This window comes from Leptonychotes weddellii, chromosome 5, assembly GCF_054177405.1.
Source record: "Leptonychotes weddellii isolate Sample4059 chromosome 5, ASM5417740v2, whole genome shotgun sequence".
NCBI lineage: Eukaryota > Metazoa > Chordata > Mammalia > Carnivora > Phocidae > Leptonychotes > Leptonychotes weddellii.
In genome coordinates, this window is record NC_138373.1 from 50,731,378 (window position 1) to 50,747,385 (window position 16,008).

A 16,008-nucleotide genomic window follows, 5' to 3' on the forward strand; every position below is an offset into this window, starting at 1 on the left:
CCAGGAGGTAACCTTTTTCTATTTTTACTGAGTGTATAATTATTAGAATATTGGGTTCAGTTCTAACAGCAACAACTACTTACACCAGGCACACAGTGCATAAGGGCTGAGTAATTAATGAAGTCTTAGACAGTGGAAATTGATTTGAATAGCTATTCCTATCAAATGGCATCTCGAGGTGGTTTACTGTCTTAATAAGTGTTATCCCAGGAGTACTTTTTGAATGTATTAGTTGTCCAATTCCATAAGGGGGTTATGCTAATATTACAGTTTTAGGTTTTCGAAAACAAATTCTGTCCATTAAAACCTTGGACCCAATTATGATTGAAAATATGATACTAATTATTTCAGTGAGTCTCCACTAATCAGATAATGTATATTATGTAATGGAATCCCATGAAAACAACTTCTCTTTGTTTTGTTCAATGTCCTGCTGGCCTAGTACTGAAGGTTATTTTTCGGAAAGACAAGGACACTAACTAATTGTACCAAAGCTAATTTGGGGGCCGGCGGAGTTGACCGTGGTTCTGTGCTGGTCACAGCTGGGGACTGAACAAGATATTTGGGGAGGGCCATGAGCGCCAACCAGAAAGGGAAACTCAATGAGCAGAAAATGGCAGACTAATGCCAGGGATAGTCTGACCCAGAGGAGACAGTTTTGGAAAATAGCCTCATTTTAATGATATCCTACGGGGACGGTCTTAAATTATTTTAAAGTGCTTTACAAAAGATGCACATGCAGAGGTCACTGGTGGTATTTTGGAAGGTTCTAACAATATTATGTTTATTTTTTTTTCTTTTGGGATAGCTGAACAAGGTGCCAGAATAGTGAATGCCACGTGTAATTTATCTCGTTACTAGTCAGATCCATTACGAAAACAATGACCTGCGGCCAAATGTGTCGATTACTATATTTGGGTCTCCAGTCCTGACTTATTGGAAAAGCTGAAACAAAGCGGGGTTGCTTAATTTGATGCGGTTTAAGAATGTCAAGGGTGGGTGGGGAAGTTGGTTGTGTGTGAAGGGTTCCATGAAATGTCTGGTGCCCTGTTAATTCTTCTCACACCTTTATTTGGTTCTTTAGGCAAAACCATTAGCTTGTTAGCAATAATGATACTGGTTGGGGACAGTCTGCATAATTTTGCAGACGGCCTCGTGATAGGAGCGGCCTTCTCATCTTCATCCGAGTCGGGAGCGACCACCACACTTGCAATCTTGTGTCACGAAATTCCACATGAAATGGGTAAGTCACAAAGTAGTGTGGCTGCCTCCCGCTTGTTGAGAAAGCCAGAGTATATTTCTAGCTATGGTCCGTAGGCGTCTTTTTCCGACGCACAATTGAAAGGTGAATACTTTCCATTCATAATCTATTTAAACGGCAAGAAGAAGACAACTAGAAAAAAAAATTCTGTACCTTGGGATAAAATTCACTTAGACTCTTTATGATGTTTCCCCAGGGCCAGAAGTCACTCGTTTTGGACTCTGGAGAGTTCTATATGGAAGAAAGTCATTTAGAGAAACCTCGTTTTAAAGATCTTTGGCAAAGACTTTAAAATCTGCATATTAAATGTGGGAAAAACATTAAGAGGGGAACTTTCCCCATTAGGTCAGCAAACAGGCCAATGAGATGAAATAACATTTAAATTAAAGCCAAACCATGGTTTCATCAACTTGATTTATATAAAATGTCTAAGGCCAAGCATAAAATTGAAATGACAGGCGTCTGGTAGCAGATGCACATCAGGCTCTTTTTTCTGGATAATCTTAATAGCCCTGTAATTCACATTCTGCCTCCCAGGAAACAAGAGAAGACAAAATAGACATTTCCAAAAGAAGCCCAGAAACAGCAAGGACTGGCTCCAGGCACACGCGTGCCCTAGAGAGGGAGCTCTGGACAATCTCATTGCCCCCCACAGCCAGGTCTACATAGCCCCTTTGGGCCACCCTGGCCTCGGGTGTTCAGTATCTCCTGCTGGAAATCCTGTCACCAACCCATCACCCATCCTTCTTAGAGCAGTTTATCCAAGGACCTGGTCTGGGTGCCGTATACTGTGGCCTTGCCTTTAGCTATTATACTAAAACCACAGAGGAGTGTGACAGGCTGTGGCAAACCAGCAAAGATGTTTTAAGACCTATTCCTAGGGGGCGCCTGGGTGGCTCAGATGGTTAAGCCTCTGCCTTTGGCTCAGGTCATGATCCTGGGGTCCTGGGATGGAGCCCTGCATGGGGCTCCCTGCTCCACGGGGTGTCTGCTTCTCCCCCTCCTTCCTGCTCGAGCTCTTTCTCACTATCTCTGTCTCTCTCAAATAAATAAATAAAATATTAAAAAAAAAAAAAAGACCTATTCCTGGGACCAGTTATGCCACAGAACTAAGAAACTGAGTCGCCAGACTATCTCTTTATTGAATTTCAGCCCTTCCCTATCTCCCAAAAAGAGACTCTCAGAGCAAAAGGTCATTCTTCTTTAGGAGGAAAGGTGTGGAGAGAATCTTTTTCTATAATCATCAAGGCAGTAAAAACGTTTTCTAAAGGAAAAATTTGTTTTCCTAACCAACTTTTGCAATGATTTTAAAATCTCATATTGAGTAGTTCTCTGTTTCCCCACAGGAGTTCTCTCAGAAGAAAAGGATAAAAGCCAACATAACGTGATTTTGCCTGGCAAGTTTCCAGGCAAAAAGGTTTAAAAACTCTAGAACAGCAAGTGCTGTATTCTGCATTTATCTAGGTTGAAAATGTCACAGGGTGTCAGGACCTGAAGAATATGTCCCAGTTCTCTCCGCATATGCTAGATTCAGGACTAGTAAAAGGAAGACAGCTCTTGAAATGTAACTTCCTAATGGTATAATGGGAATCCTAGAGAGATATAAGAAAATGTCTTATCAACAGGTCAGTCAACTTGTAAAATTGGTCCCAGTCGCTGAAATTTGAAGCATCCTAATAGCACATTACTCTAGCAAAGTCATCATCATTTATACAATGACTATATTTTCTTTTTCCCTTAAATTTCAGGAGATTTTGCCATGCTCTTAAGCTCTGGACTTCCTATTAAGATTGCCATCCTTATGAATTTTATAAGTGCTCTCACGGCCTTCATAGGACTATACGTTGGCCTCTCAGTATCAACTGATCCGTGTGTTCAAAACTGGATCTTAACAGTTACTGCGGGAATGTTCTTATACTTATCCTTGGTGGAAATGGTAAGCTTTGTGGCTTTTCCATGTTGTTTTTCTAAACTCTGAAAATGTAAAACAGAGAAAAAGCCATAAAATGGAAGGATAGATGAGAAGAGAGGAATATATTTAATAATATTAAAGACTAAGGAAATATTCTGTGTAATCCAAGAAAGTAAGTTGTAGGCAGAAGAAACATAATTTGAGATACAGAAAATATTGACATCCTTTTAGTGAATTTCAGTGGAGTGAATGAAGCCTGTCGAATTGCCAAAAAGTGATCATCAGTTCACTCTGCTCCAGCTTTGCATCTCTATATGGTGCCTAGCCTTCTAGCTGAAAAATGGAAAGTGCTATAACATAGCCACCTATTTTATTTACGCATTGGAAAATAGTTCATCCGAACTTGCCATTAATCAGCTGTTTGACTTAATTAACCAGCTGTATTTTTTAAAGAAATGATTTCATCCTTATTTTTGACTTTAAGTTTTACTCTATCATGCTGGTGAAAAGAGAAAGAGGATGGTATGGAGCCTCTCACATTACAACATATATTTCCTAAAGAGGTCCTCGCTGACATGAATGGAAACTCAGTTACCACTTTTCATCCTCTCCAATCTGATGAAGGAATTGAAGCTGGGAAATTTTACTTTTTTTTTTTTTTGCCTCTTAAATTCTGGAATCTGCAAAATCAACCAGTCTTTTTGAAGTCACCTTCTATTAGACTTGGTACGATTTGGATGTGTTGAGGTAGAAGTCCGAAAACTATCTTTTCTCATATGTTGGAATCATGCATGTTAAAATGATATAAATGAATGAAAGAAATACTGAAGAGTGAAAATCAATAGAAAGCCCATCCAAATGAAGTGAAATATGTGATTACATGAATGTTAGATTGGAAAAGTAAAATAAGCAATCTTGAAGGTCGTATGTGGAACAGGACCCTTGGGATTGACTCATGATCTGGCAGAATCTCGCTATTGTCCCAGAACTAAGTGAAGAAGAATGTCTCATGAGGAAAAAAATCTGAAAGGCAGGAGCCTTTACTGAAACAACCAGGTAACAGTGAATTCTGGAGGTAGAATTCAATAAGGGGACTCTTCAAATATAACACAACCATTTTAAACCCCAGTCTACATACTTCTGACTTTTTGGTGGTTTTTCTTAATTCTCATGAGATTAAGATAGATGAGGTCAACACCAAAAGGTACTTCCCTGTTTAGAAATGTTCTTAGATATTATTTACGATACTCAGGGAATTTCCTGATCTTGATAGTAAAGATGATACTAGGGGAGCAAGGTCAACCCACCTCTTCTGAACTCCAATCCTCAAGCCAAGGTCAGTATCACAGGATCCTGTGAGACTTCCAGTTTGAGAAATCTAGATAGCTAGCCTTGCATGGTGGTTTCCAAAGGAATACTGTCACTCGTCGCTGAATGTTGCAAACTACCTTTTGTCTAAAATGTCTGTATGTCAGTCCTCAAATTCACTCGTGAGTCTCCTGATTTTCATTTTTCCGCTTCTAAATTCCTTTCTCTTTATGACTCAGTTGGGGGCAGTTGCTGTATTCTTTGGAAGTTTATTCTGTTGTTTTGTTTTTTGTTTTGTTTTAAGTCTGGATCTCTCTTCAATTATGATGGATGTATATTTATCTAGTTAATGCTTTTTCTTTGTTAGAGAGTCTGATCTCCCAAAATGGACCTGAGAACATTATCAAGAACCGTTTGTCGTGGAGAACCCTAAGCTAAATACGTCATTTTCCCCTCAGTGTTTCTCCCGCTGCTTCGTTAGCGTAAGCAATCACTTGTAAGAAATGTGGCAGATATCCTATGAGATTCCAACTAGAATGAATCTTGACCTTGTTGCAAATTCCTACTGGCCAAGGAAAAGCCGGCATCCTGGCAAAAAGACAGGAAAGAAAATACTCTCGAGTTTCCTGGGGCTACTTCGTATAATCCAGGTCGCCTGCTCTCACGGCCTTTTGAGTAACTTCTAAACAAATAAGACTCTTTCACATAACAGCAACTTTAACTGTTGCTGGGCTCTGGGGCTGTGCCAGAGAAAATAGTCTTTTGTCATTTAAAGGGACGAAAACAAGGTTTAAAGACTCTGTAAAACAGGAAAGAAAATAAATAACAGTAACTAAAGGGTAAGGGTGGGGGAGAAATACTTTCATGCACTGGTTATTTACTAAATGCTGGAAATTTACCAGGCACCTTCTGAGCAGGGCTAATGTGAAAAGATTAGCTACATATTGCCTTGTTTGTTTATCTCAAAGAAATTGGGCATGTTATTTCAAACTCCCAGAAGAAAAAGAACTAGGAGCAAAAATGGGGCCATTAGTAATGAAGTCAGAAAGGCAGAAAGGCTTCACTAGGGAAATCTGCCAGCCTAAATTCTCCAAAGTGGTATTGCCTTATCCAAGCACACTAACTCTCAGAGGCACTGAATGGTTTCTAAAGAAAGTTAAGAATGAATGCAGGCCTGGGTGGCCAGAGGAAACTCATTCTGTTATAACGATCGGTGTCCTAGGATGGGTTTGTCCCAAGCAGAGGCTAAGACAAAGGCATTTGGGAAGGCAGTTCGCCCTGGAGGTGATCCCAGGGGCAGGAATGGAAGGCAGGTGGAGTGGAGCAGAAAATGACAGAAAGTCAAGAAGACGATGTATTTTTGTTAAGTCGACCACCACTATGGGCGATCCGCCACACAAGGCCTTCTGGGTGTGGGGAGGCTCCTATTCCCATTGTTCAAAGCTAGCCCCACAAACATACCCCCCACACACGCCCTTTTCAGGTTATGCATGCTTGAGCACCAAGGGAATTCCCACCGCAGTCCCAAGCCATCACATTGGAGAAGCCCAGGGCAAGAGAAGGAGGAATGCAGGGTGGGCTGAAGCAAAGTTCTGTGCAAAACTAATCAACACCCCCTTGGAAATGGTCTCTGCAGCAGTGGCTGAGTGTCAGAGATGAGAGAATACGAGGAGCCCCTTCAGGGCAGGAGCCAGCCAAAAACTCAGGAAAGACTCAATACGTGATAGTTAGCAGAACACGCTCAAACCCAGTGGAAATATTTGATATTCAACCATCTCTGTCCTCCAGCACCCAACTTTGATTCTCCTCACTTTTCAGGCAGCACTCTGACTGACCTTCTTTCCTAGAAGGGCAACCCAGCTGTTCCCTGAGGGGTCTGCTTTGTCCTGGTCGGGCCATGTGTCCTGTGCTTGCCTGTTCCCCATTGTCATCAGACATGGAAGCACCAAGAGATGCTTCAAGGAACCCCTGGTTTCTAGATACGTTCCTTCCTCCATTGTGTAGCCATAACCCTACCTGCTCATGGTAGCCAGTGGCAATGACTCCCACCAGTTTCATAACATTTATCTCTGCTGGTCGATCTATTGGCAGAAAGAGCACAAGCGTACTTACAGGTTCAAGTTCAGTGGAAATGCTCCCTGGTGTATTCTCAAAAACAAAGATCTGTGATCTGACAGTGCTAAACTTTGCAGGAATAGGAAGCACAGATTCTATCAATGTAAGAGTTGGCAATGATGGTGTATCATTGTTTCAGGATTTTCTCTCATTTCTGCTATTTTTAGGATTCCCTTCCTTCTGTTCACCTTGCATTAATTTTCTGCTTCTTTTCTTCCTTTGTGACGTGGAATGACATCTCATTGATTTTAAATCTTTTCTTCTTTTCTAATCCAAGCATTGAAAGCTATAAATTTCCCTTTAAGCACTACTTTGCTGGATCCCATGTCTTAAAAGATCTGTTGTGTGTTCAGTACGGATCCCTTTGAAATGTCTTTAAATGTCTCATGTAACTTTTTTCTTATGGAAATATGGTGCCTAATTGCTCAATGTTTGTAACTTTTATAAGTAGCTCTTAGTTATTTTCATTTCTTCACTGTCAGAGAATATACTCTGTATTATTTTAGTCCTTTGAAATATTTTGGGGCATGTTCTATGGCCCAGTGTATGGTCCATCCTGGTAAATGCCCTCATATGCATTTGGAAAGTCCATGAGTGCAGCATTTTTGGGTGTAGAGTTCTGTGAATGTCAGTTAAGTCAGACTGGTTGACGGCTTTATTCATATTCTCAAATTCCATACTGATTTTTTTCTCCACTTGTTCTGTTAATTAGGAGTGATGCTACAGTATACACCTATGTTTGTGGGTTTCCCTATTTCTTTCTTGGTTTTATCAATTTTGCTTCACGCAGTTGAAACTCTGTTACTTCATGCATGCATATTTAGGATTGGCCTGTCCTCTTGATTGAATCGATACTTCTATCATGCGGGAAGATCCCTCTTTACCTCTGAGAAAACTCTATGTCTTGAAGCTTCCTTTGTCTGATGTTCGTAGAGTCACATCTGCTTTTCTGCCTACTGTTGGCACAGAATATCTTGGCCATCCTTTCGTCTTCCCCTGTCTATAGAAGGTAAGGTGTGACATCTTGATAGAGTATTTGAAGTTTAATGTAACAGAAGTGTCTGATACAATCAATAATCCCAGGGATTAATAGGTTAGAATCCATTCATCTTGTCTATCCACTTTCTCCCAATGGTATTTATAACCAGATCTATCGGTTTGGTATGTTTTTTGTATTCCCATGTTTGCTACAAAGATTTCATGCAGATGTGTTCTATAGATAATGCTCCCTTCGCCAAGATACCCCTGTCCTCTTCTTGGGGACCTGTGAATATGTTATCTTACATATCAAAAGAGACTTTGCAGATGTGATTAAGGTTTAGGACTTTGAGATGGGGAGATTAGCCTGGATTTTCTGAGTGGTCACGTTCTAACCACGTGAGTCCTTAAAAATGGGAAACCTTCCCCAGCTGTAGTCAGAGAGAGATGTGATGGTGGAAGGAAGGTCAGAAATATGTGGCACTGTGACTGACGATGGAGGAGGAGGGCCAGTCGCCAAGGAATGCCAGCCACCTCTAGAAGCTGGAAAAGGCAAGGAAACAGATTCTGCCCAGGAGCCTCCAAAAGGAACACAGCCCTGCTGACACGTTGATTTTAGCCCCGTGAGACCCTTGCCAGATTTCTGACCTATAGAACTGTTAGATAACAAACTTGTCTTGTTTTAAGCCCCTAGATTAGTTGTCATTTGTTAACAGCAACCAGAGAAAACTAACATATCCCTACTACTACTCCCTAACTACTAACCCTGGGGTAGATGTGCTTGGGAAGAGAGGCCGCTATGTAGGACGGTCCCATTCTACTTGAGAACCGAGAGTTCCTTCTAAGAAAATTCTCAGAACTAAAAAAGTCCAGAGGATTTCTCATATTCACCTTCTCTAAAGTCTACAGACTTTCTCAACTAGAAGGAAAACACAAGCCTTGGAAGTATAATTTTTCAGTTTGGGTAAGAGAGACTTTATTTTTGATAAATACGATTTATTATTTAAAGAATAAATTAACTCATTTTAAAGAATATAAGAGATTATGGCAAGGGAAGGCTTATTTTGGATCTGAAACAAGTTTCAGACCTTTAGGCATTTTTCCTAAGGTTTTAGATCCTGCAAAACTGTTTCCATAACAACGAGCCCATAGAAACTTCAAGAGGCTATCACCACAGATAGAACTAGAGAAGTCCCTAGAATTGGCAAAACTGGACAACTGCCCAGGACCCCAGTACGTGGATAGCACCCAAGCTGATAGTGGAGAAGTTGTAACTCTGAGAGGTAGGTGGTAGAGAAGAAAGAGCTGAGCTCACCAGTTTACGTCAAAACAAAATGAGACGAAACTCGGGTGCCCCCTCCATGTACATCATGGCCATCTAGTTGAGAATAGACCTTCTTTCCAGCCCCCTCCTCAACCAATCTCCCTAACTATGTAGTTCTCTGGATCTTTCTCCCTTCCCTCTGTGCTTGTTTGTTTGTTTGAAGGGATGCTCTTTGAAAACATTTCTTCCTCTTCCAGATTATTACTAATGCTCCTTCAATCTTGATTTCATTCAATCTTGAAACTGCAAGATTGAAGAGCAGTCGCATAGAGTACCTTGTGTATCTGTCCCCTCTAAGAAGTGTCTTCTTGACGTAATATCATAACCAGATTTTGCCTGGAGGCTTTTCCAATTTCCAGATAATTTTCCTTGAGTGAAAGGCAGGATAAGAATATTTTGATTCCAAACTTAAGATCCTCTGCTTTGAAAATAAATCCACACACACAAAAGTAAGATCTATGTGTTAAACCCAGTCAATAAATAGGATTATCAGTAGTCAGATGAAGAGCATCCATTGGCTTCTCTATGTTTATTTTAATTCAGCGAATTTAATAGCTTCAAGATAGTGAATTGGGTGAAAAGAACGTAAATTGACTGACAAAACAGCTAACTTTCTAGCAAGGCTTCTCAGCTTTTCTTAATCACATGACTACAAAATTAAACTAAAATAGACTCCTATGCTTTTAGGATATTGATCCTATTCCCACTTCCCCATTATTCTTTATCTTCCAATTTATTGATTTTGATGGAATCATGCTTTCTCAGAGAAAGCTAGTTATATCCAATGCAATTTAGTCAATAATCTACAATCACCAAGTTGGTCCTAGTAAAAGAGTCCTTTCTCCCTCCAAAAAACTAGTAAGCTATCTTTTCTTTGAAGTTTGAAAATACCTAGGTGTGATACCCTTTAAACAATATGCTTCCATAAAAGGAGATATTTTATTTGAAAGACATATAAAATAACCTTGATATACATATTTTCTTTCAACAAATATTGTACTTGAAATCAAGGAGTGCAACTCACATCATTTAAAATACACTTTTTCTGTGGAAAAAAAATGACAAGCATTTAAAAACCATTTCAGGCAGCAAAAGTAATATAATTTAACATGCAAAATTACTTCTTCACAAAAGCAAGAAGTATGAATCATTCTTACCAACAATTTTGAAAGATTTTTATTCTCTTTCTCTATAAATCAGTCAAACTCTATGCTTAGATATTTTCTACTGAGAAAATGACTAATAGACCCAATTTTGATAAATGTGCCCTGTGATTTTAAAAAAATTGACTACCAGAAATGTTTGTATTTTTGTTCCTTGTATTTTTTTTTTCCTTCTAGCCAGTCTCTTAAACCATGCACACACATCTTCCAAAGTTATCCATTTCTTAGGAAAATACTGAAGATGACTAATGACTCTCTTTCCTGAGCTATACAATTAAGAATTTGTCTAACTGAATCACTTCCCCTAAGGAAAAAATGGAGAAGTGAACTATTAAATACAAGTTAAAAGCAGGTAATATCCTTGTCTCTTGGAATCGTGTTTGGTCTTTGTCTTACAACTCAGTTTTCAAAAGAGATTTTCATTTATTTTCTGATGTAAACTGCTTCATAAATTCCCTTGGGAAGATAAGATCGGGAAATTAGAAGTCTATAGTATCCTGTGTTTGAATTTTTTTTAAAAAGATTTTATTTATTCATGAGAGACAAAGAGAGGCAGAGGGAGAAGCAGGCTCCCTGTGGAGCAAGGAGCCCAATGCAGGACTCGATCCCAAGACCCTGGGATCATGACCTGAGCCAAAGGCAGATGCTTAACCAACTGAGCCACTCAGGTGCCCCTCCTGTGTTTGAATTTTTAAATAAAATATCTAATGCTGAATTTTAAAAGATAAGCCTCCTCTTTGGTACCTTCACCTTGGTGATCCCAGGTACGCTGAAAGCTGTAGTCCTTGCTTTCTTTCCTTGCAAAGGAAAATTAAAACTGCTGTATTAAGTTGTTGTGTGAAGAGAGCTACTAATTTAAAAAGACTTGAATTCAAAACAGGACTTGTGTCAATGGGAACAAATCTCCCAATTTTAGGATATTGTCGAGTCAACATAGTGATCTGTGCTGAGGGTGTTATTATTAGTAATCAAATATGATGCTAAAATAGAATGCACTTTTTTTTTGTCATATAGAATCTGTGAATTTTATTTCAAGACAGTATTATTATTCCGGCAACTGCTTTTACCCCCATGGAATTTTTAATTCCGTTACAATTAACATACAGTGTTCTATCAGTTTCCGATGTACAATATAGTGATTTAACAATTCTATATATCATCCAGTGCTCACCTTGATAAGTGTGCTCTTGAATCCCTTTCACCTATTTCACCCATTCCCCACTCTCTTCCCCTCCGGTAACTGTCAGTTTGTTCTCTCTGTTTAAGAGTCTGGTTTTTTGTTTCTCTCTCTCTCTCTCTTTTTTTTTTTTTTTTTTTTTGGCTCATTCATTTTGTTTCTTAAATGTCACATACGAGTGAAATCATATGGTATTTTTCTCTGACTGACTTATTTCAGTCGGCATTATACCCTCGAGAATCCATCCATGGTGTTGCAAATGGCAAGATTTCATCCTCTTTTATAGCTGAGTGATATTCCATTGTGTGTATAGACCACATCGTCTTCATCCATTCATCTTTGGATGGATGAGTTGCTTCCATAATCTGACTATTGTAAATAATGCTGCAATAAACATAGAGGTGCATATATCTTTTCAAATTAGTGTTTTCGTATTCTTTGGGTAAATACCCAGTAGTGGAATTACTGATCATATGGTAATCTTATTTTTAATTTTTTGAGGGATTCCATACTGTTTTCCACATTCCCACCAATGGCGCACAAGTGATCCTTTTTCTTCACATCCTCACCACACTTGTTGTTTCTTGTGTTTTTTATTTTAGCCATTCTGACAGGTGTGAAGTGATATCTCACTGTGGTTTTGATTTGCATTTCCCTGGTAATTAGTGATGTTGAGCATCTTTTCATGTGTCTGTTGGCCATCTGGATGTCTTCTTTGGAAAAATGTCTGTTCATATCTTCTGCCCATAAAATAGAACATACTTCTAACCTCCTTTACATTGCTGTCAAAAGAAATGACTAAGAGAATGAATTCAATAAAACAAAAGAGAAAATATATAACAAAAGGATAGATTAGGTTGAAACCACACCCAAACTTTAACTGAATTAAAGTCTTAGGAGACTGTTAGAGGCAAGAATTGATGGAATATTTTTCAGCAAATATTCCAAAGAAAATTTTCGTCTTCCAGAATATTGTAGAAAGAGAAATCCAGCAGGGCCCTCCTGAGATTTTGTAGCTGATAAAACCTCATTCTGTGGATAGCCAACCTTCCCCAACCAATTGCAGCCAGGGAGTCAGCCAGGTTCCTTCAAGGAAAAGAGACATAGACTTCCCTCCATCATGTAATAGCCGACAATCACAAAGAAATTTGAAGTAGTCCACACTGCAGACTATGAAAAAAAGGATTCTAATTCTCTAGAAATGGACTATGTTATGGGGTAATTTCTTAATCCCTTTGGGCTGCTATAATTAAAAAAACATAGACTGGGTGGCTTGAACAAACATTTCTTCTCACAATTCTGGAGGCTGGGAAATCCAAGATCCAGGTGCTGGCAGATTTGGTATCTGGTGAGAACCTGCTTCCTGGTTTGCAGATGGCTGTTCTGCTGTGTCCTCACATGGTGGAGTGCAGGGAGAAGCAAGGTGTCTCAGGACTCTGATAAGGGCACTCATCCCATTCAGGAGGGCTTCGTTCTCATGACCTCATCGAAAGCCCCACTTCCTAATACCATCACACTGGGGCATAGGGTTTCAACATGCAAATTTTGAGGGAAAGAAAACATTCAGTCCACAATATCTATGCTCCAGGACTTTGAGATCTAAACGTAACACGTTTCTCACTGCAAAGTGATAATAATGAATCCTTACCAGGCAATGAATGACACCTCTTCCTATCACATAGTTTCTTGGATATAATTAAATACTGCTTATTGTAATATTATAATAAGCTAAAGAGTTAAAGCAATTGTGAAACCTTGGAGAGAGTGTGTGTGTGTGTGTGGTGTTTATTATGGTAAGATACACATAACATGAAATTTACCATTTTAGGGACACCTGGGTGGCTCAGTTGGTTAAGCATCTGCCTTTGGATCAGGTCATGATCCCAGAGTCCTGGGATCGAGTCCCACATCAGGCTCCTTGCTCATCGGGGAATCTGCTTCTCCCTCTGCCTGTTCCTCCCCCTCCTTGTGCTTGATCTCTCTCTCTCTGACAAATAAATGAATAAAATCTTTAAAAGAAATCTATTTTAACCATTTGAAGTGTATAATTTAATGACATTAAGTATATTCACATTGTTGTACAACCATCGTTTAAAAACTTTTTTCACCTTCCCAAATTGAAACTCCATACTCATTAAACACTAACTCCCCATTATTCCTGCCCCTACTCTCTGGCGTCCACCTGTTTGCTTTCTGTCTCTATGAATTTGACTACTCTAGGTACCTCATTTAAGTGGAATCTTAGAGTATTGGTCTTTTTGTGACTGGTTCATTTTACTTAGCATGAGATCTTCAAGGTTGATCAATGTCAGCATGTGTCAGAATTTCTTTCCTTTTTAATGCTGAGTAATATTCCATTGTGTGTACACACAACATTTTACTTATGCATTTATCCATCAATGGACACGGAGTTGCTTTCACCTCTTGGTTACTGTGACTAATGTTGCTATGAACATGGGTGTACAAATAGATCTTGAAGTCCCTGCTTTCAGTTCTTTTATGTATATATCCAGAAGTGGAGTTGCTGAATCATATAGTAATTCTAATTTTAATTATTTGTTTTTCACAGTGGCTGCATCATTTTACCCTCCCAGTATCTCTGCATCTTCACCAACACTTGTTATAGTCTGTCATTTTGAAAATAACAATCCTAATGGATGTGAAGTGGTATCTCGTTGTTTTCATTTGCATTTCCTGAATGATTAGTGATGTTCTTTAGCATCATTTCATGTGCTTATTGACCATTTGTATATTTTCTTTGGGAAAAAATGTGTATTCAAGTCCTTTGATAATTTTGTTTAGATTTTTGTGTGAGTGAGTTGTAGGAGTTCTTTACATATTCTAGATATTAACCTCTTATCAGATATGTGATTTACAGATACTTCCTCCTATTCCATGTGTTCCCTTTTCACTCTGTTTATAATATCCTTTGATGCATAAAAGTTTTTCATGTTGGTAAAATCATATTTTTTTTAAAAGATTTTATTTATTTATTTGACAGAGAGAGAGAGCAACAGCAGGGAACACAAGCAGGGGGAGTGGGAGAGGGAGAAGCAGGCTTCCCGCCAAGCAGGGAGCCCGATGTGGGGCTCGATCCCAGGACCCTGGGATCATGACCTGAGCCGAAGGCAGACGCTTAGCGACTGAGCCACCCAGGCGCCCAGTAAAATCATATTTAAGCTATTTTTTTCTAATGTTTTCTTCCCTGAGCTTCTAATGACATATCCAAGAAACCATTGCCAAATCCAATGTTATGAAGATTTCTGCCTACGTTTTCTTGTAAAGGTTTTATAGTTTTAGGTCTTACATTTAGGTCTTTGATCCATTTTGAGTGAATTTTTGTATATGGTGTAAGGTAAGAGTCCAATTTCATTTTCTTGCATGTGGATATCCAGTTTTCCCAATTCCACATGGTGAAAGGGCTGTTCTTTCCTTACTGAATTGTCTCTCGGCACTCTTGTCAAAATCAATTGCCTGTGTTTGCAAGAATTCATTTCTGGACTCTTTATTGTATTCTATTGGTCTATATGTCTGCTTTATGCCAGGACCACACTCTTAATTATTGTAGCTTTGTGGTTAAGTTTGAAACCAGAAAGCATGAGACCTTGAACTTCATTCTTTTTCAAGATTGTTTTGGTTATTCAGGGTCTCTTGAGATTTTTTTAAATTAATTTTAAGATGGGTTTTTCTATTTCTGTAAAAAAAATCATTAAGAATTTGATAGGAGTTGCATTAAATCTGTAGATCACTTTACCTATTATTGATATCCAAGCAATATTAAGTCTTCCAATCCATGAACATGGGATGTCTTTCCCTTTATTTGTACCTTCTTGGTTAAGTTTGTTCCTAAGTATTTTATTCTTTTTGATGCTATTGCAGATGAAATAGTTTTCTTAATATCCTTCTTTTTCAAAGTGTTCATTATTTGTGTATAGAAACACAGCAGATTTTTGTGTTGATTTTGTATCATACAACTGCTGAATTTTTAATTGCATTTTAACATCTCAGAAGTAGAAAAGGTACTGGCACTGGGCAACAAATTTTTATTTATCAGAAGGATATGTTTCATAAGCAGTAATTTTTAAATGTAATATAGTGAATACAGTTGTTTAAGTTAAAGACATTTACAAGTCAGAAGAATCCCATCATTAATCACATGAGCTCATTTCTCTCATTTTGTTTTTTAACTCACTAGAAACAGAAATCTGCCTCAATGTTATCCATTTTTTTCTCTTCTTCCTCAATTATAGTTGTATGAATAGATAAACATGCATTGTTGAGAATATGTAAAGAAAAGAAATCTTTACTTTTACCAAAAGTTAGAAGGGATGAAGACTGTATGACAAATTTGATCCTTGTGTGATTTTTTCTTTAGTAGAGCAACTTCCTTGTTAAATTTATGAAGTCTGTGACAGTGAATGCCAGATACAATCTTGTTTACTCATTAGGACTAACATAGGTTGTTTAAAATTCAGTTCATCTAAAGTTTATTGAAAGCATGAGATGATCACTTCCATGAAGAAACAACCTATGTATGGCTTCACGTTGTCAACAGTCTGGGAGAAAAGCAAAAAAGTCCTGTGACTGTTTCTGTGGTTAAATACTTACTAAAACAGGTAAGTTGGTCAGCTGACAGATGAGAGAAGAAAGACAAACAAAAATCAGGCTATCTTTTTATTGGATATATTAAGGCCAACAGTCTTTCTAATTTATAATTTTTCAGCAAGTTGTGATCTCATGGATGACTTCCTCAGAAAATTTTCTTGGAGA

General features: G+C 38.5%; 1 protein-coding gene across 5 annotated transcripts in view; it reads left to right on the forward strand.

Moving 5' to 3' along the window:
- SLC39A12 (solute carrier family 39 member 12) overlaps positions 1-16,008 on the forward strand; it is a 70,201-nt gene that overhangs the window by 42,718 nt on the left and 11,475 nt on the right. For all 5 annotated transcript variants that reach the window (XR_014145487.1, XM_081820704.1, XM_081820703.1 and 2 more), the window contains 2 exons: positions 1,085-1,243; positions 3,010-3,197. Coding sequence is in view for 4 of the 5 variants with exons in the window: in XM_081820704.1 (XP_081676830.1) it covers positions 1,085-1,243; positions 3,010-3,197 (347 nt within the window). In the remaining variant the exon portion in view is untranslated. The remainder of the gene's footprint in view (positions 1-1,084; positions 1,244-3,009; positions 3,198-16,008) is intronic.